This window comes from Suncus etruscus, chromosome 13 (assembly GCF_024139225.1).
Source record: "Suncus etruscus isolate mSunEtr1 chromosome 13, mSunEtr1.pri.cur, whole genome shotgun sequence".
Classification (NCBI taxonomy): Eukaryota; Metazoa; Chordata; class Mammalia; order Eulipotyphla; family Soricidae; genus Suncus; species Suncus etruscus.
Genome location: NC_064860.1, coordinates 81571889 through 81593325, shown reverse-complemented (window position 1 = coordinate 81593325; position 21437 = coordinate 81571889). Strand labels below are relative to the sequence as shown.

The 21437-nt window shown below is 33.9% G+C and overlaps 1 protein-coding gene across 1 annotated transcript in view; it reads left to right on the top strand.

The window, feature by feature from the left end:
- Positions 1-21437, top strand: part of ABI3BP (ABI family member 3 binding protein) — a 231699-nt gene that overhangs the window by 147642 nt on the left and 62620 nt on the right. Inside the window, 14 exon segments of the mRNA XM_049785676.1 lie at positions 2517-2582; positions 4018-4092; positions 4608-4682; positions 5901-5975; positions 7278-7349; positions 8518-8592; positions 12270-12314; positions 12904-12984; positions 13423-13470; positions 14645-14713; positions 14833-14901; positions 16213-16260; positions 19342-19401; positions 20354-20443. Of these exon segments, the coding sequence (XP_049641633.1) occupies positions 2517-2582; positions 4018-4092; positions 4608-4682; positions 5901-5975; positions 7278-7349; positions 8518-8592; positions 12270-12314; positions 12904-12984; positions 13423-13470; positions 14645-14713; positions 14833-14901; positions 16213-16260; positions 19342-19401; positions 20354-20443 (948 nt within the window).

Sequence of the window (21437 nt, the reverse complement as noted above, 5' to 3'; positions counted from 1 at the left end):
GAGAATATTGACACTCTGCAGTGGTCTTTTCTAATAACATCCTAAAATATATTATATACACTCTTGTAGACCAATGTTTTCTCAGTTACAATAAATTAGAGAGTCATTTTTAACTAATAACTGAAATGTGCTATCCTTCTCAAAGCAAACAAAATAATGGCTTTCTTATGATTAGTACTTTTGTTTTTTATTATTTCTCTGCTCTCAAAGCCTTAATAAATATATCAAGGATCATGTCTTCTGAAAAAGGTGTCATTTAACTTTAAATATATTTGAGAAAATGCCTGGAAGGGAGAGATTTCTAACAATTGAGAATTTATAAACATGAGCCACAATAGCTAGATGATGATGAGACCTAAAACACCTCTGGGGAATATGTTAGTGAAAATGGGATTCTATGTTGGAGTTTTCAGAATGGAAGATGATTATAAATATATTTTAAGAAAAACACTGTGAAAGTGAACCAATGGTATATGATACATAGAGTACAGAATGTGGATCCAGAAAGATAGTGTAGGGCATTTGTAGGGCATTTGCCTTATACACGGCCAAGCTAAATTCTATCCCCACACTCTCTATGGTCCCCTGAGCCCACAAGAAGTGATTCTTGAGCAGAGAGCCAAGCATCACTGAGTGTGACTCCACCCCCAAATAAACTACAACAATTGATTGGATACAGAATGTAAACAAGTAAATCCAGCATCACTAGACATATGGGAAGTGTGAGAACTAGAGTAATAAATGGTCCTGGCCTTTTTCAAAAGCAACAGACTAAAGTCAAGCTATTGGTTCATAATTTCTCATCTATGAAATGAAAGAGGGAAATATGAGGTGGTAAAATTTTCCTAGTAGACTTAGTTATAAATAGACTTCTCTGGAGCTGTGACCCAAAACTGGCTAAAGCAAGTCTGAGGTCAACAAAGCTGGCATTTTTCATCTTTGACAGATTACTCATTCTTGTTTTACCCCTTCAAATTATATCTAGGTTTTCTTGCTCTTCAGACTCATGTTCTCCCTTGAATATCTTATGTGCTTGCTTGTCCCCTACATCTCTTTGCAGCTTTGTCCACTCTGAAGAAACCCATGTTCTTTCTTGAACAAATGTTCCTCTCTTTCTTTCCCCTCACCTCTTTCTTTTAAATTACCATATTTTTTGTTCCATAAGCTGCACTTCCCCCTACCCCAATGCATTTTATAAAGTGAATGATGCCATAGCTGAAGCCTGAGTGCAAGGGAGGAGAGCATCTAAAATCTTTGTGCATCTTATGGTCAAGTGTGTCTTATAGAGTGAAAAATATGGTAACTTTTGTTCAATAAAAACTCTTCACAGATAAATAAATCAACCAATCAACAAATAAATAGATTGTAGCTAGGCTAAAGTAACTTTTTCTTTACAAGGTAATGGATTTCTTTGCATATTTAAACTCATAATATTTTTTTTACTAATTTTGGAGATTTTGCAAAGCAGTTGATTCACCTTCATCAAGTGGAATCTAGTTCTTGATGCCAGTATGTGGTATAATGTAAGGAGTCTACAGTTTAATAGTGTCTTGCAGTTTGATATGGTTTTTCTTACAGTTTCAAGTAACTCTAATGTGTGAATCTTTCATCCTTACTCTATGTTGATGTCATAGAAAAGCAGAAAAGAGAACATTGAAATCTTGGTGCTACTTTTGTTGACAGATACAACCCTTACACGAACATGACAGTTAACCCTGTAGTCATAAATTTGTTTTCTTCCCTTATTTCATCTAGAATGCAAAATTTCTCTTTAAATTTGTCTATATATTTTAGAAGGGCAATTGGCTTTGAAGAGAAACATAGGATCAAATCTACCTTAAGTGTAATGGCAGCAAGCCTTTTTGCCACAGGATCATACTATTTGTAACTTTCTTCGTATGCCAAAACAGTGGAAATTATGTACAAATTTATAAGCTTGCTGTGTGGCCTCTGGTAAATGAGCAGAGTAGAGCACCCCATTATCTATCAGTTGGGAATAATGATTACTTAACTCATGACTGAGGGATGTTAAGAGGATTAAATTAGTTGATATCTGAGAGAGTGCTATGCAAACTTCATGGTGTGATATAAATGGAAGGTGACATGCCAGGAATTTTGATAAAGTGAAAAGACCAAACTCTAGACTTGTACGAATAGCTTCTAAATAGTCTTATGTGATGTCTCTTTTCTCTCTTTTCTTTTTAGAAATCCCTCCTCAAATTGCCATCTATTTTGTTTATGTTTTTATTCTGTAGCTCTTTGATTTTGCAGCTGGCAGAGTTCAGAATTCATTGTAAATATATAGCAGTCTGGTCACATCACCCCAGAGGCAGTATCACTGATATTGACCATCTATTCCCTTCAATAAAGACCAAAATCTAATGTTCAGTGATTATTTATAAATTGAGTCCTGTGTCTGGTAGCTCACAGCCAACACTTAATGCTATAGAAAATTGACCTCCATTAAAATCTTCTCAAATTAACCTCTCTTTTGTGTTACCTTCTCTCTTTAAAAGAAACTTATGATGTTTTCTCGACTTCCCTGACATCAGATAAGCCTGAAACATCAAAGCCCCAAACAGGTATACCTTACCTCTCAATTCTATTTTTCAGTGGGGGAGGATGGTGACTGGGAAGATTTCTAATGTTCTTACATTATTGCACTTAATTCACCCTTTTATTTGTGCAGAGTGAAAGAGAGAGAGAGAGAGAGAGAGAGAGAGAGAGAGAGAGAGAGAGAGAGAGAGAGAGAGAGAGAGAGAGAGAGAGAGAGCTCTTTCAATCTCAGTAGGAGAGCAATAGTGATCCGTGTCAGGGAAATGATTTTACCATTTCTTCCATTAATTGATTATATATTCACCTCCACTGATGAATAAACTCTTCCACATGTGGAAGAGTTGCTTGCCACGGAGGCAAAGTAATGCAATGAATACTTGCTCAGTTGTGCAGAATAATTCTAAAAATATCTTAGCATCCTAGAGAGGTTTTTTTCTAGTAGTTCTCCAAGGCAGAAAAGGGGCATGTTTTTTTTTTCTTTTTTTTATTCATAGTTTTTTTATTTAAACACCTTGGTTACAAACATGATTGTGGTTGGGTTTCGGGCATGGTTTTTCTTACCTCGCCTTTCAAGGCCATTTGGTAATATTCAGAGATCTATTTTGGTTGTTGCAACTTCAGGAGAAACTACTGACATCTAGTGGATAGAAGCCAGGGATGCTGCTAGATTCTTAAGAGTAGACTAACCCCCACACCAATACCATTACCCCACCCCATTACTCCCTCATCTCCCCCCCCCCTCAACACACATGCACATTTGAACTACCCTGTCCTAAAGACCAATAAGGCTGAGGTGAGAAAGTCCTATTATAGAACAATTTTGTCATGTATTTGTCCACAAAAGTGCTTCAAAGTGCGTCAATTTGTTCAGTGAATTGTCCGTTGAATTGTTCGATATTGGCATTTATTTACTGATTCATCTCCTGTGAGTTTAACTCAGTCCAATATTTCATTTTAGTTACTATTTAAGAAGCACCTACTAAACTGAGAACTGTGGGAGGTTCAAAATAATTAAGACTGTTCTTTGCCAGACATTGCTAATGTGGCTACTTTTTGCCATGTGTATCTCTTTTATCTTTATTTGTGTCATGAAAAAGTGCAAATTTCAAACTTCAGTAAAAAAAATTATAAGTAAAATAAAAAGCTGAGAGATTCACCTTAACAGTTAAATGGAAAAAAATCAGAAATAAAACAGTTGAAACCAAATTGAATATATGAAACAAGTTGAATATATGAAACAATTATGTCATAGTTTGTAATGTTTGAAGTATATATGTTATATGTATTTTAAATGGATTCATTTTCATCTCTTAATGAAGTACTAATTTAAAACCATTGGCCATTCATCACTAATGTTCTTGATATATTCCCTCTACAAGGCAAAATTTATTACTCATGAGTTTGTATTTTATTCCTGGGACATTCTACTGCTTTCATAAATGTTGACATTTATTCCAACAGCAACAAGTGATCATATTCTGGATTCTTTCCCACCTAAAACTTCTAGAACTGTTGAACAGCCAAGGGCAACACCGGGTAATGTTTTTAACAGAAAAATTATACTTTGTTTTCCATCAAAAGAAAATCCACGTGAATGCCTCCCCTCCAAATGACTATTTTATTCTAACACCTATTTCATTTTGGTTTCTGAACATATCTAGATATTTTTTCTGTAATGAAGGCATATTTTGTGTTTTACTCTGGGCTCTCTGTTTCTGTTTTTTTTTCTTTTTGAACTATAACAAATATTTCTATCCTTAAAGGAATAAAAGTTTTAAAGTGCATGAACATCCTCATCTTCAATACTTATCTCCTGTGTTTGTAGCTGATATTACTTCTCTTCCGTACATTGAAATCATCTTTGACCTTCGCCCCATTCTAAAATGTTCATTTTATCCACCAGCATTTGACAATAAGCACTTTTTTTCATTCTTTTTTTTTATATGCTTGTAGCATGTGCACCATAACACAATCTAAAAGCATGTTAAAAATCTTAAAATACCTCATTTTAACTGGAATTATTTGCTGGGATGTGGTATTTATGTTTTCAGCTCCAAGTGAAACACCAATGTCTCCTCGAAAAGTGGAAATCTTTACAAGTCCTGAAATACAAACTACAACATCTGGTAATTTATGACATTTATATGTTTTAAAAGAACAGCTATAATGACAAAAATAATCATTATGTTGACCTTTTCCAATTATTTTTGGTGCTAGACACATGCTTTCATTTTATACCATGAAATCATCTTGTCTAAATTTTGGGAAGAAGGGTTTTCTTCTAAGACTACTCCTTTCAACATTACCAACCAGAAAAGTAGTGGTATCCAGAATATAGTTAGTTATTTTAAGATATATTGTTTTTATTTTTTTAAGGTATTTATATATATCAGGGTCAGTTTTTGTTGTTTTGGCTTTCTTTTTTCTTCAAAATCATCTAAGTATAAAAAATACCAAGTAAGGAGCCAGAGTGGGTAGAGCATTTGCCTTGCACACAGCTGGCCCAGGTTCAATCCCCAACATTCCATATGGTCCCTCAAGCACTGCCAGAAGTAATTCCTGAATACAAAGCCAGGAGTAAACCCTGATCATCACCAGTTGTGGCCCCCCAAGAAATAAGAACAAACAAAAACACCTAAAACAAACAAAAAAAAACAAAAAATAATCTTTGTAGTGAACTTAAAAATGATAGATAGGCAACATAGCCTGTATGTTCTTTCTATAAAAGTATTAGAATACTATGGTTTCTTGATGAGCTTAGCAGAGTGATACAGAATGTAAGAACTTTGGAATTTTCCATGATCAAAATATTAAAAAAATTTAATTTATTTTTATTTTTTATTTATCCCCTGCTGCTCAGTATTGTGCCATTTGTTCTTAAATTTCTAGAATACTCTTAAGAATTCTTAAACAATATACTTTCATTTATCTTGCAGAAATATCTTGTGACTCAATCAGCACTGAGTTTAGTGCCAGCATTTTGGGGGCACTCCCTATGTATAAAGAATATTTGTAGGTATTCTAAGGATATAAAGACATAGAACACAATTCTTTCGTTTGTTTGTTTTGGGGACACACACGGTGGTGCTTAGGGGTTACTCTTAGTTTTGTACCTGAGAATCATCTTTAATTGTTTAGGGGGCCATATGGGAGGCCAGGATCAAATTCAGGTTGTCCTCATGCAAGGCAAAAATACCATACTGTACTATCAAAAATGCCTACTGTACTATCACTCCAGCCCTTAGAACCCAATTCCTGCACTTAAAGAGAGCACATACTAACAATTAAAACGAAATACCCCTAAGAAATGTCACTTATCAAAGATGTATTCAATCTTCTTTCAGCTCCCCTGCAAACTACACCTATCCCTTCTACACCTAAACGAAAATTCAGACCCAAACCTCCAAGAACAAAACCTGGTAAATAAATATCTCTTTAACCTTCTAGAGTAAAATTCAGTAATATCATTTTATAGTTTAAGATATTTTTAGAGGGGACAGTGAGTAGCATAGTTGAGAGGGGTCAGTCAGATAGAAAGTGTGGTATTGGTTATTGTATGAAATAAAATTCTAAAATTTTAAATTTAAAAATAATTGTACTGGTATAGAGGTATAGTTGAAGAATAAGGGGATTGTAGCATAAGTTTCTCCTTTAAAAAGCAGGAGGGTCTCAACAAGATAGTACAATTGTTATGGTACTTGCCTTGTGTGGTGCTTACCTTGGAACAAAATAAAAATTTAATAAAATTTGTTCAAAAAGTTGATATAAATTATAAATAATTAGCAATATAGAATAATAATGAGCATTTCCAGTAAAATTGAAATACTTTCACGTATAATTTTTGCTTTTGATAAGATACCAAGTCCTATTATAGAATAAAAGTGATATATGGTGCAATTTGTACCTTGAGACATTTATATTAAAATAATTACTAAATTGATACTTCTTGCCTTTTTTGCTGCCTACTGTGTTTTCAGTTTTGTTATAGGGCAATGACTGATATGGGTAAGATATGATTCCAGCTTCAATTTTTCTAAAGTTATAAACAATGATGAGCAACTTAAAGTGATGTAATTGTGAGATTATAACATGCACAAAGATATATATATATATATATATATGTATTAACTTAAAAAATGATAAGACTATTTCAAATGCACATAGGTTTTGGATGGAGGAAAAAGATTAGGGAACTACATACATGTTTGTAATCGTGGTGTTTAAATAAAGATATTATAATAAAAAGATTAGGAGAATGATATATATGATGGAACAGGTTTTTGCACGGTAGAAATAAGTTATCAACGTTGAGGTGATATTTTTCATTGTCAAATAATAAACTCAGAATGGTGCATAACATTCTCGGTTTTGCTTATTTCATTATAATACAAACACATTTTTAGTCTATATTATTATAATTTAATTTATGAATCCTGGGGCCAGAGTGATGGTGTAATGGTAGGGTGTTTGCCTTGCATGCGGCTGATGCAGGACAGACCTCGGTTAGATCCTTGGCATCCCATATGGTGCCCCAAGCCAGGAGCAATTTCTGAGCATCACTGGGTGTGGCACCAAAATAAAAAAAGAATCCTTTACCAAAAACTTTAATCACTTTATACTAAATAAGTCAGGAATTTGAAAGGGCCATTCATTTAGTTTCTTTTGGATATCTTTTTTGTGTACATGATCTTTTAATTGTTATTTTCCCTTTCCATCACCAGAAAGGACAACAAAACCTGCAAGAGTCACGCCTAAAATTTCTAAAAGTCCTGAGCCTACACAGACAACACTGGGTAATAATAATGTCCTTAGTAAATGTAATTCTCACTTCATTATGGACAATTAGTATCCCAGATTTTATAAACTGTCTCAACCCCTATTCCAATTGGTACATTTGGGCAGACTAGAATATCTTATTGACTGTATATCAAGTTCATGACATTTGTGATTTTAGAAAGCTTAATATGTTGTTGATAGACCTGAACTTAATATGCAAACACTATCCTGTATCTTGGAAAACTATTGACATTGTTATTTCCTCATGTTCTCTCTAATCTTTTATTTTAAATTGGGTTTTATATACAGTTCTCCATTTGTGAGGAGAAGGTCCCCAAGTTTAACTTCAGTCTTTATTTGGAAAAAGAACCTTTCAATTACAATCTTAGCATAATTTCTTTATGCTGTTGGTAATAATATGAGGCCTGTCAGTGAATATGAATTTAAAAACAAATGTTTTCCTCTGGTGTTTAAATACAAACATGTGACTAGGATATGTAAAGTAAGGATGCAAAATGACTATAATGATTTTTTAAGTCATGCATTAAAATTACTATCTTTGGGGCTGGAGCGATAGCAGAGTGGGTAAAGTATTTGCCTTGCATATAGCCAGCCCAGTTTGATCCCCAACATCCTATATGGTCCCCTGAGAACTGGCAGTAATGACCCCTGAGCCTAGAGCCAGGAGTAACCACTGAGCACTGTTGAGTATGACCTCAAAACAAGAACAAAATTAAAAAAAACCTACTATCTTTTTGTAGTTAGTGTGACTGGTGGCACTGCTATTTGTTTTGTTAAAATATAGTATTGAAATTGACAACAATTTATCATAGCATTTTCATTAATTGTACTCTAAAATATACTTGAAATATAATATTTCTGAATTTTTTAAAGATGGGTTTGGAGAGATAGTACAGCAGACAAGATGCTTGCCTTGCCTGCTCCCGTTACCTCAGATCTCTTTCAGTGCAGAGCCAAGAGGAAGCCCTGACAACCAGAGATGGCTTGAAAAAATAATAAAATAAAATAAAATGGAAGAAGGAAAAAAAGGTTTAAAGATGATGAGTTCATTGCACTTACTTTTATTAATGATTTTCCAATTTTATTTTTATGTTATTCCTTTATGTTTTAGAACCAAAATGCCTAAAAATTTGTTGATTTATTTGTTCCTTTATTTTTTTTCAGCTACCAGTAAAACACAATTTATTTCTTTGAAACCTAAAATACCTCTCAGCCCAGAAGTGACATACACCAAACCTGGTAATTATGTTAAATGTTTAAAAGGAATAAGCCAAGTAAAGTTAAAGAATTATTTTGTGCCACTCTTGAGAGCAAGAAGTTCCTATTTGTATTTTGTTCTTTGAAACAATTTTCCATGAAAATTGCAAAAAGTCAAAGAAATTATTTCATTGTAAATATGATATCACAGCATCACTCTGAGCCTTGTGGTGGATTGTGATGAACATGACCATAGGAAAGAAAATAAATATAACGGTTTGATTGATTGAAGACTCCCTTGTTGAGGACTATGAAATAGTTTCCAATACCAAAGTTGACTGGAATTCTGATCATGCCAAACAATTGCCTTTTAGCTAGAAAAGAGAGAAGTGTTTTTAGTTCCCTAAGAACATGGTCTTGTTTGGGGTGAAATTCGCATTTCTAAAGCAGAAAGACTACAAAGTTTTTTCTTTTCCTAATGTTCCATGACTTCTTACTAAATTTAGACTTATCTGACACTGACTTTTGTTTAATTTTTTTTTGTTTAATCGTTGTTTTGCATGGGGGAGTTATTCTATAATAATAAAAAAAAAGAAAATTCTTTGCACAACGATTGAATGACATATATAATGAACAATTTTATTCTATCTAGTCTAACAGCAGTCTTTTAAAACGTTTATTTTTAAGTATTTTTAAGACAGTCAAAAAACTTTAAGACAATCACATGTCATTTTAATCTAAATTTTAATTTGTTAGTTTTGGGAATGCATTTTTTTCATTGTAATGTTCAGTAAAATTTTTGGGGGGGGGGTTTTTTGGTTTTTTTTTGGCCACACCCAGTAACGCTCAGGGGTTACTCCTGGCTATGTGCTCAGAAGTTGCTCCTGGCTTGGGGGACCATATGGGACACCGGGGGATCGAACCGCGGTTCGTCCAAGGCTAGCGCAGGCAAGGCAGGCACCTTACCTTCAGCGCCACCACCGGGCCCCAAGTTCAGTAAAATTTTTATTAGACAACTTATATAACAGGATATTAAAGCAGAGATTTCTACTTAAGTGGGCATGGCTTTTTTTTTTTTTTGCAATGAAATAGCTATGGATTAAAAAAAATGTAACTTTTCTGGGGTTCCTATTGAAGAGACAGTGAAATTTTCAGATTCAGATGTCAATGTTGGAAAAACTCCCAAAACTATTGTGAACAACAATGGTGTTTAAATAAAATAATTTTTAAAAATGAAAAAAAAAATCCTAGCATTTACCATGTCCCAGTTTGTATGTCTAATTCAATAAGAGTATTTTGTTCGGGCCCGGAGAGATAGCACAGCGGTGTTTGCCTTGCAAGCAGCCGATCCAGGACCAAAGGTGGTTGGTTCAAATCCCGGTGTCCCATATGGTCCCCTGTGCCTGCCAGGAACTATTTCTGAGCAGACAGCCAGGAGTAACCCCTGAGCATCGCCGGGTGTGGCCCAAAAACCAAAAAAAAAAAAAAAAAAAGAGTATTTTGTTCAAGGAAGTTCACTATAGAGATTGTTGGATCCAAGCCATAGTGCAGTAGATAAGGTGAATGACTTACACAGTTATGACCCAGGTTAAATCCTCAACATCCTTTGTGGTCCGCTGAGTCTACCAGTAGTAATTCCTGAGCACAGAGCACAGAATAACCACTGGGTGTGGCCAAAAAACAAACAAACAAGCAAACAGACATTGAAATGGCATTTGATTCTTAAGTTTTTAATTTATTAAAAAAAGAAATAAAGAAGGACCCATCAATTATGTCTGGTTTATATTGTGCTCTGTAATGGTGGACATTACAGAGAATTGTCTTTATAGAGTAATGAGAAAGTTGAATAATGAGAACTGTTCTCAATGTTGGTCAGAAATTCACAAGTGAACTGTATTTTTATTCTGTTTTATATAGAATTAGTGGTCTAGTTATTCGTTTGCCACTTGGCATTGTTATGAAAAAATGTTATGTCCATTAAACGGAAGGTTGTGTTTGAATTATTGATTGATTGATTGATTGGTTTGGGCCACACCTGGCTCTGTACTCAAGGATCATTCTTGGTGGCCTCAAAAGGGAACATGTGGTGTCTGAGATAAGCATAGGTCAAAGGTATGCAAGACAAGTGTCCAACACATTCTACTATCACTCTGGTCTACAAAATTGTTTTTCTCTGTCTGTCATATTATCAAGTCTTGTTAGAATATTTAATTTATGACTTCAATATTTTTAATAGGTGAATTAGAGGCTTAACAAATGGGGTTTTTCTTGAGGAATTATTTTCTTGAAGAAAATATTTGTTTTGTTCTTTAGAACCTATCTTAGAAAACTAATGAATATTCTTTTAAAAATTCCAAATAAATATTACAACCAAATTGCATTCAGTTTTAAAGCATAATTTACACACTGCCAACTTGGACAAACATTTGGGAGTCTTCTATATGAATATTTAAATGATCACTTTATTCAGTTTATTCAAAATTTGATAAAATATGACACTTTATGGCTTCTATAAATTTACTAAATACAAATGGATGACATTTTTTGAACCAATGTACCCAATATCAATAGCTACAGGTAATTATGGGAAATAACACAGGAATACTTGTGTCCCCTGGAGACTGTAAGTTTAATTCCTGTCTAAATTTAAAGATCTGATAGTCCAACCTTTACATAAATTCACCAAACTAACAAAATTCAGACATTGGTATAGATCTGATGAGTCTGTTATTCCTTTTTAGGATGAACTTGACTACCCAACAAGAAAACAAAGCCCTCAAAATTACAGAGACTACCTGACCTCTCTTTAAACTAGTATCTTCTTAGCAAATATGAGTATTAGTGTAGGAATATTTAATTAGAAACAAGGGCTAGAAAGATATTATAGCAGCTGAAGCACTTGCCTTGCATCCTACCTGAATTCAATCCCTGGTACCATATATGGTTCACCAAGCCCCACCAGAAATGAACCTTGAGTGTAGACTCAATTAAGACCCGAGAACAGTCATAGTTGCTATATAAATCTATAAGAAATATTTCTTTAGCAACTTTTGTCAAAAGATAAATACATTCTCTGCCTGTGTTCGACTAAACAGAGATTTTTTTTTTCAAGAAAACCATGGTATTCATGCTGATTTTAATCGGATACTTTCTTTATTGCCTTTCCTTATATTTGAAGAATGTTGTCAATTTGCTTTAACCTAGTTATTTCCAATGAAGAAGCATGGCTTCCCTGTCATATACGTGTGCTTTTACTTCTTACTCTCAATATTTTGACATTTGCAAATGTTCTTGAAAATCATACCATTTTTCCAGATCAAACTGCTCTGATGTGTTACTAGAAAATCTATTAAAAAATGAAGAGAAAAAAGACCTTCAAACTTTATAACTGCTTTTTATTCAAGAGGGTAAAAAGAGTTCTATGGTGTCATCTTTGCCTATTACCCATATTTTTCTCTATAGCCTAAATGTTGATTACATTTTTACAGTCATATATTCCAAATGAGATTTTTCTCCTCAGGTCTCATTCCAAATTAAAAGTAAAACTGGTTCCATTTTGCCCAGCTTTTCTGAAAAAAAAAAAAAAAACACACACACACACACACAAAAACTAAATTTTAATGAATTTCCTATTTGGATAAAAGTTTCATCTCTTATTTTTGTTAAAATTAGTCATTAAGAGCTTAATACATTTTATTCCTTCTTGATTTTTCATGCAGCATTTGTACCTGGAATACTGGAAACCAAACCTATAACAACATTAGGTAATGCAGTTACTATGGGTGTGATCTGTTTTCCTGAACGCTTGTGTCTTTATTGACAGGCTCCTTTAATGGATTCATCCATCTGTGTCGACTTGTATGAGTACTTGTGTGTAGTCTGTGTTCTTCCAGGAAAAAATATTAAGCTGTTCAAACTAACTTTTGTTGCCCTCCCTAAGTTTATTTCTAAAATTTAAAGTCTTTTTTTGCACATAATGCTGTGAAAATATGTTCTTTCAAATGGTCAAACAAATAAATTTTATCTTAGTGGCATCTTGGAAAAATATTTCTCATATTTTTGAGAAATACCTTAAAAATACCTTAAAAAATCTGAACTTGTTTTCTCAAAGCTATATAAAATTTTGAGAGGTTCCACTTTCAAAAATGAAAGGAGATAGCTCTTGAACAGTTACAGTCACCACTTGTATATCTTTGTCATATTTTATAAGATTTTATTTAAGTCAGTAATGATGATGATTGTATTACAGAAAGATACATATTCACAGTGAACTCAGCTTCAATGTACTTCAAAAATATATGTCAACTTGTATGACCCTGCTCCTATAATAACTAGCCAATTTGCTTTCTTCAGCTCCAGAAAAGACCAGACGACCAGGTCGCCGTCCCCGCCCTAAAACCACACCTAGTCCTGAAGCTCCCCACTCCAAACCTGGTAAATGCGATGTTCAGGGTTCCAGTCAACATAGAAAATATAAAAATCAGCTACTGATTTGAGACTTAGCTACTAACAACATAACTGAGCTTTAGGAAGCAGAGTGGTTGATTCTTATGGTTCAGCATCTTGTGCATGTTCTGATCCCATTCATGTTTTGAATATATATTTATTTGGGGTTGTTCAGTACATAGAGCTGTAAATTGATCCTATAAATCGGGTAATAAATAGTAATAATGATGATAATAATAAGTAAGACATTCTAAAACTCTTCTGTTGGCCACTTATTCATGCAAATAAAGTATCAAGAAGCAATAGGGACAAGAAATGTAAATGGGAAAATCCCATTTAGAAAAATATACTAATAAGTAGTAATATTTCTTGCCTCAGATGTCACTTTTTGATACAATCAGTTCTTTTGGATTTTTGCCTCTATAGCTCTGGAAATTACTGAGGTACATCCGGAGTTCCTGGTGCCTACAGTCGGTAATTGTATTCTTCTCAGGTTGCTTTCACTTTGATTCTCCTAGATTTTAGGTAGTTCTGTCATCCATTAAATTTCATCCTATGCTTCTTTCACTTCTATTTCTTCTGGGTTGGAAGAACCTGTAACTTCTAAAAGACTGCATTTGTAGGGAAGGTTGTGTTCTTAAACACAACTCCTGATTCTCCACAAAAGTGTGTCCTTCCAATAGATGTGCCCTTGTGTTGGAAATACACTGCCCTTTCTCAGAATGCAGGCTTCATTGTTATTTTGTTTATTTGCTTAGGCTACATCCAGAAGTGATATAGAGGGACAGGAGGGAGGGGAAAAGCAGTGCGATACAGGGTATGCTCTCAATCCATTGTCTGCACGTTTTGGATTTATAAGTGGCAGCATTTTATTACAGTGCCAAAATTATAATTTCATTGCTTTACTCATTCAATTTGTAAGTTTTTCTTCTCAAAGAGTTGCATGACACAATGCTTCAACTCTTCTGTTTCCTTGAAGTATGTTTTTGAATATGCTTGGACAATTAGAGGCACATGCTGTTCATCTTCTAAGAATCAAAGCCAAATTGGATTGTCTTTGCAAGTTTAGGACAGTAAAAGTTCCCAAGCTGATGTGTTTATTTTTACTACTGAACAATTGTTCTTAGTACATATTCTGCTGTTTGATTATAGTTATGTAATTATAATTTCTCATCATTCAAAATTAAGGCATTCTATTCTGCCTCTGCTTTCTTTTAGAAAATTTCAGAAATCTGAAAACATGTAACTTTGCTTCTCCTAAAAAATGTCGAGTGTTTGAGGATTATTTTCCAGGTCTCCTACTCAAAAAGAATCAAACTCCTATGTTGCTGTTTTATACTACTGAAATGCATTCATTGAATAGAACTTTCATATTCTCCATTTTAAATTTGCTTACGTGGGAAAAATATTACTATAGTTCCATTGCATGGCTCAAAAACATTTTATTTCTTATTTTTTTTCTTTTACAGAAACTGGATATATGTTCTTTTTCCATACTCTAGAAATTAATTTTTCAATAAAATTTAGTATATGTTATATGTGATTAGATGTATATATTTGTGTATATATATATATATATATATATATATATGTTTTTAAAGTGATAGCTACAACTATGTCCTTGCTAATAGTTATACCTTTTCTTTAGCACCAAAACCATCCAAAATGCCTGAAACCATACATATTCCAGATGCACCTCAAATCCAACCTGGTAATCATTGCTTTTAGTGTTTTGATCTATAACTAGAACAATTGTGTAACAAACATTAATCTTTAAAAATCACAGCTTTATCATATCACTAATTATAGCTCCCTTTCCCCCTTCAGATTCAAAACAACCACCAAAGCAATTCCTTCCCAAACCCCAAATCACAGCAAAACCAGATATGCCACCAACTAAATCCGGTAAACATAATTTCCAATACTTTAATTTAAAATTTCTCTTTAGAATGGTGCTGAAAATGATTACAATGCATCATATCAAATATAGAAATCTAAATATCATCATTTTATTTATTATCTTCTCAGTAGAGTCACAGTGCTGCTTTCAGTGCTAAATTAATGGATCAGTGGATAGTAAATGAGCATATTTTAAAGTGTATTTTTCCAAGAGATTCTATTTTCTTCAACTGGTTGTAATTTTTGGTCTTTGAATTTGTATTTGTAATGTGTAGAGGTCTGATTTGCTGGTTCAATGACATATTTAAAAGTGATTTTAGCAGCCACCATTAGGCAATGTTGCAAAAGCTTACTCATCTTTTATAATCAGCACAATTGAAAAGACTTAATTGATTAAGTATTGACTCCTCTTAGATAATCTAGTGTCACTATGTTGGGCTACTTTTTTTTCTTTTTAGTTTGTTTTTGGTTTTGGTTTTTTAAGGCCACACAATGCAGTGCTCAGGGTTTACGCCTTGTTGTGCACTAAGAAATTATTCCTAGTGGAGCTCAGGGCACCATATGGGGTGCTTAGGATCAAATTCAAGTAGACCATGTGTAAGGCAAAATGCCCTAACTGCCATACTACTTTTCCAGCCCTCTATTGTCATTTTTAAAAGTATTTATAATGTGGGGCCGGAGAAATAGCACAGCAGTAGGGCGTTTGCTTTGCATGTGGCTGAACCCAGAGGGACCTAGTTGGATTTCTGTCATCCCATATGGTTCCCCAACCTGCCAGGTGTGATTTCTGAATGCAGTGCCAGGAGTAATCCTTGAACACCGCAGGGTGTGGCCCAAAAACCAATCAATCAATAAAAGTTTAAAATAAAAGAATTTTTATAAGTTGAAGTAAACTTTTTATAACAGTACAAAAAAGTTCAACTTTTTTTTTCCCAGTTGTTTTGGGAACACACCCATCAATGCTTTACTCCTGCCTCTGCATTCAGGAATTACTCCTGCTGCTTCACAGAGGACTATATGGGATGTGGGAAAATGAATAGGGGGGCTGGGGACACATGCAAGGCAAGTGCCCTACCCAGTGTTCTGTCTCTCCAGTCAGAGATATCTGCAGCCAGAACTACCTTTAAAAACTCAACTATTTTGCTATTAAAAGTTTCTTTTAAGATTCCAATTTATGTAAAAATTACAGTTTACTAGAAACATCTTATAATAAAATAAGGCAACTTTTGCAAATAAATACATGAGCTTTGGAGGTTATTGATCTTCAATATTTAGTCTTTCTTACTTATATTATTTGTATTTATTTTTATGACACAGTCTATGAGCCTGTTACATTTGAGGTGGACTCTTCCTCCATGCCTATAGGTAACTATTTCTTGTTGGTCAATGCCTATGTCATCAATGCTCCTGTCATCTGAATATTCTCTTATATAAACAATCATCATTCATCATCGTTTTTATTCATTTTAAAAAAATTTACTGTTTCAAAAGGGATTTTTTTTAACAATGTTATGTGTTCTTATATCTGTTACCTCACTTATAGCCCCTAAATGCTGCTCACTCTTTGATCATCATCAAAATCATTGCTTGTAGTACTTGAAGCTGTCAAGAGTCAAAGGTGCTTTCTCCATTCAGCCTTTAAATCAGGAAAATTTTAAAGTCTCTGCTTTCATGTGGATAAAGGGGCAATAAAAATTCTATTGGGTCATAATGGTCTTCCTCATAAGCATTTTCTTCTTTCTTGATTTCATGCCACTCCAATGCAACTGGACATATTTCTGTTGACAAATTCATCTGTGATGCTGAATTCCAAACAAAATACAGATTTCATCCCCTTTAATTTTGTTTGAAGGCAATCTACTTTGAATCTTGCTTTGTTTTCATGTTATTATTGTGGTCTTTCCATCTCTGCTGCATGTCATATTTTTATTATGCTCTGGATCTGCTGTAACTTATAACATAGTATCATAGAGAATCAAGGAAAGATAATCTCCATATAAGTGTTCAACAGGTTTTTAGTGATGAAATTTCTTAATGTTATATTTACTCTAAGATTTAATGAAAATTTATTTTACTACTAATTTTAAAACCAAAGAGTTGCAGTAGTTCTTGGTTTTATATATGGATAGTATGAATACTTCAGAATATTATAAAATTATAGGAATCCTATGTTTTCCTAGATCAAAAAGTGAATTATTTTCAGATATCCTTAGTAATGTATTTTTTACTTGAAGTTGGGGCTGGGGCAATATTAGAGTGCATTATCTTGCATGCTTCTGACCTGGGTTTAATGCCTGGAATGCCATAAAACCCTCCTGAGCCTGCCAGGACTGATTTCGAAACACAGAACAAGGAAATACCCCTATGCATGGTCAGGTGTGAAAATACTCTCTCTCTCTCTCTCTTTCTCTCTCTCTCTCTCTCTCTCTCTCTCACACACACACACACACACACACACACACACACACACACACAACCAGAAAACTATCTCTTAATTATTTATTTTAGGTAAATGAGCATATAAGGACAAAACTACCAGTATTATTTAAAAGTAATGTGTGGGAGCAGATAATATAAATGAAATATACCCAGTAATATAACCCAGTAATGTCACCTTTGTTATGGAGAAAAGACAGAAGCTAATCTTTCAACTAACTGTCAATAGATTTCCAATACATTGATGAAAATATTTGAAAAGTCTCATCACCACCAACCCCATCTCTTAAAACAAATACTAACAATGGTGGTTAAAACCTTTAAAATATGAACTAAAGTTTTCCTAATAGGTTTCTGTAGTGATTTAAAGTGAAAGTCATCCAGCTAAGTGGTTTTTAGATCCACATTTCTAAATATAGGGAGTATCAAGAAATCAAATGTGGGGAAAATACTAAAAACTCTCTTTTGGCTCCATACTGGTCTCAAGGAATCTTTTTATTTCTTCCTTGAGTTGTTCTTTGATCCAGCTGTTGTTGAGCAGCATGTTGTTTAATCTCCAGGTATTAGTTTTTCTCCATTGCTTCTTCTTGACGTCAATTTTGAGTTCTGTTGCATAGTGATCTGAAAGGGTACTTCTAATGATCCTTACCTTTGTGGTCTTATATAGGTTGGCTTTGTATCCTAAGACATGGTCTACTCTGGAGAAGGTTCCATGTGGGCTTGAGAAGAATGTGTATTCTGCTTTCTGGGGATGTAGGGCTCTATATAAGTCTATTAGCCCCAAATCTTCTAATTTTTCATTTAGAGCTCTTATTTCTTTGCTATTTTTCTGTTTGGTGGATCTGTCCAGTGGTGATAGTGGAGTATTGAGGTCCCCTACTACTATCACATTTCCCTTCATGTGTTTCTCCAGGTTTACGAGCAGTTGCCTCACATATGTTGCTGACTCTACATTAGGTGCATAGATATTGACCAGGGTTAGTGTTTCTTGATCTAATGTTCCCCTGATCAGTAAGTAGTGGCCCTCTTTGTCTCTGATCACTTTCTTGATGTTGAATGCAATTTGGTCTGATATAAGAATGGCTGTCCCTGCTCTTTTTTGTTTTCCATTGGCCTGAATAATTACTTTCCATCCTTTTATTCTAAGCCTATGCTTATCCTGTAGTTGTAGGTGTGTTTCTTGCAGACAGCAGAAGTCTGGTTTATTTTTCCTAATCCAGTTCTCTACTATGTGTCTTTTAATTGGGGAGTTTAGTCCATTAACATTTAGGGAGATTATTGAGAGAGATGACTGTTGTGCAGTTGTGTTGTGTAGGGTGGTTTTTGTTACAATCGGGGGTTTGGATTGTGTAATTCATCTCTGAGCAGGTCATTTAGGATTGGTTTAGTTTGCACAAATAGTTCAAGCTCGTTCTTGTTTGAGAATGTTTTTAGTCTATCCTCCCATATGAATGATAATTTTGCTGGGTATTGGACCCTAGGTTGGAAGTTTCTTTCTTTCAGTCGTTTAAATATGTCATTCCACTGTCGTCTTGCTTGAATTATTTCGAATGGGAGATCTGGTTTGATTCTTATGTCCCTACCTTTGTACTTGAGATTTTTTTTCTCTCTTATTGCTTTAAGGAGTTCCTCTTTCTCTTTATTTTTTGCCATTTGGATTACTATATGTCTTGGAGTTGTTTTATTAGGGTCTATTTTATTATTTTTATTTTATTTTATTTTTTTATTTTATTATTGTATTATCACATTTCTAAATATAGGGAGTATCAAGAAATCAAATGTGGGGAAAATACTAAAAACTCTCTTTTGGCTCCATACTGATAATGAGCTGCAAAATATATCTATTTATTAAAATAAATGATTATCAGAGACCAGCTGTTAGTACAGAATTACTTTTTCTTGAGTTCAAAAAGTCTTTTTAAGCATTATAGGGTAAAGAAGGTTACTTTCAAGATAATTATTTTCTATCTTTCTTTAATACCAATTGTTAATTACATTGCTTTCGGTCAGTTCCTTCCACAGACATTGAAACTTTAATTCTGAGAACTGAGACTCCCTGGACAACATTGGGTAATGACCCTCCATGTTTTTAATTTGGTGTCTTTCCTGCTCATTGCCCACCAATTTAGCCTATTTTAGTCCACATCTATCTCAGCCAAAGAATTTAACCTTTCATAATATTTTCTCATCATCTCATGCTATTTAGCAATATTTTCCAGTTTTGAATGTAGTAAAAATGTTTAAATACGTTGTTTAGACTACACATATGCCTGTTTGCAGCTCACACTAATCATCTTTAATTTTTCACAGCTTATTAATACATTACAAAGACTGAAAGTATGCTCTGTGCACTGTATTCAAGAATGTCATATTTAGGTTTCTCGGACTTTTTGGCTATGCATTAAATTAGTTTGTTCATCATTTAGAAAGTGTATACTAAGAATTTTCTCACTATAATCTTCCAGGGCAGGTAAGATTGTTGCCCTCTGTGATGTGTGTTAAGACTTCTTTTGAGTGCTTTCTTTAAAAATACAGTACCAGTAATAGTAACTATTAAACTTCTGTATGCCTTCTTAGAAGAACTATCAGGACCAAAATGTTAACATAGCAGGTAGGGCATTTGCCTTGCACATGTTGACCCAGGTTCCATCCATGGCTTTCCATATGATCTTCCAACCCTACCAGAAATGATTCCTGAATGCAGAGCCAGGAACTAGCTATTCTTGTGCACAGACAGATGTGGTCTGCCACCCCTCCCCCCAAAAAAACCTATTAGTATATATGGCCCTCTTCCCATTGTTTTATTTTATTTTATTTTTTTGCATACAAATAACAAAAGAAATCTTTATGCCAAAGAAACAAATCTCTCAAGGCTCAAAAAAAATCTAACAGAATTTTTTTTAATGTTTAGGACTAGGGCAAAGCTTTAGGAAGGAAGTCATATAAAGAACATTGCATCATATGTGAACCTTTCTTCAGTACTTGAAATCATGGCCAATGTTAATTAGTTTCCTTTCTTTAGTTCCAAAAACTACCCAAAGAACAAGAACACGTCGTCCACGTCCTGGCTATAAAACCACACCAAGCCCAGAGGTACCTCAAAGCAAACTAGGTAAATATGTGGTCCCTGCTGCCAATAGAAACCTTTTAGCTATGATAAAGAGATGACAGTTTATTTTGCCACTTAGCAAAATAAACTTGCCTCTTACTCTTAAGGTGAAGGTTTAAGTCACAGAATGGTGCTGCTACCACCATATTGTTTTAGCCAATACATAACACGTTGAGTGGTATCTATGTCTTTTATCAGCCTCTTTGATTATTTAATTATTTTTCTATTTGATTCTTATTCAACAAAATTTTTTCTTGCTAACATATTTAGTTCAAATGTTCAATTCACTTTCCCCAAGTGCTGGCTTAGAATTTGTATGGAGCTGTTAAATAAATGACCTAGCTTGGTGAAAAAGAAAATAAATATCTTTGGGTTGATGAACTCATGTGGACCTTCAACTATAGAAAATTAGTAGATTTGTTGACTGTATAGGCAAAAATAGTGTAAAGAGAGGTAGTAAGGTGCTATGTGTGTGGATGACAGCAGGACAATGGGAATTTAAAGTGAAACCTGGTAATAGAAAGAAGACAAAATTTATTCAGCTCAGTGCTGGTTTTTGATGGGTCCATAAATTACTTCATTGATTGGATATGAGACAATTGGCTGAAAGTGTGGAGAAGGTGAGGCCTCTTCTCTCCTCACACCAGAGATCCATTGATAGGTTCACAGAGAGACCATTTCTTTGATTTCTACTCTCTTAGATGTCTTTGTTTGAACAGAGGTCTTGGTCTTTGTCCAGCATAAAAGATCATTTGATTATTCTTTTTACTACCTATTTACATATATAAACAAGTAATGACCTATTTGATCTAGAATTTTGTGTTCTGTTCTATTTTGTTATTATACCTTATACTTGCACATTCTTTTCTAATAACTTGTAAACATTGTTATTAGATATCCAAAAAATATCAGAATCTAATTGGATTTTATATTATTGATGATCTATAATAGAAAGTTATAAAGTATATAACTACTTAATTAAAAATATTTTGTACCT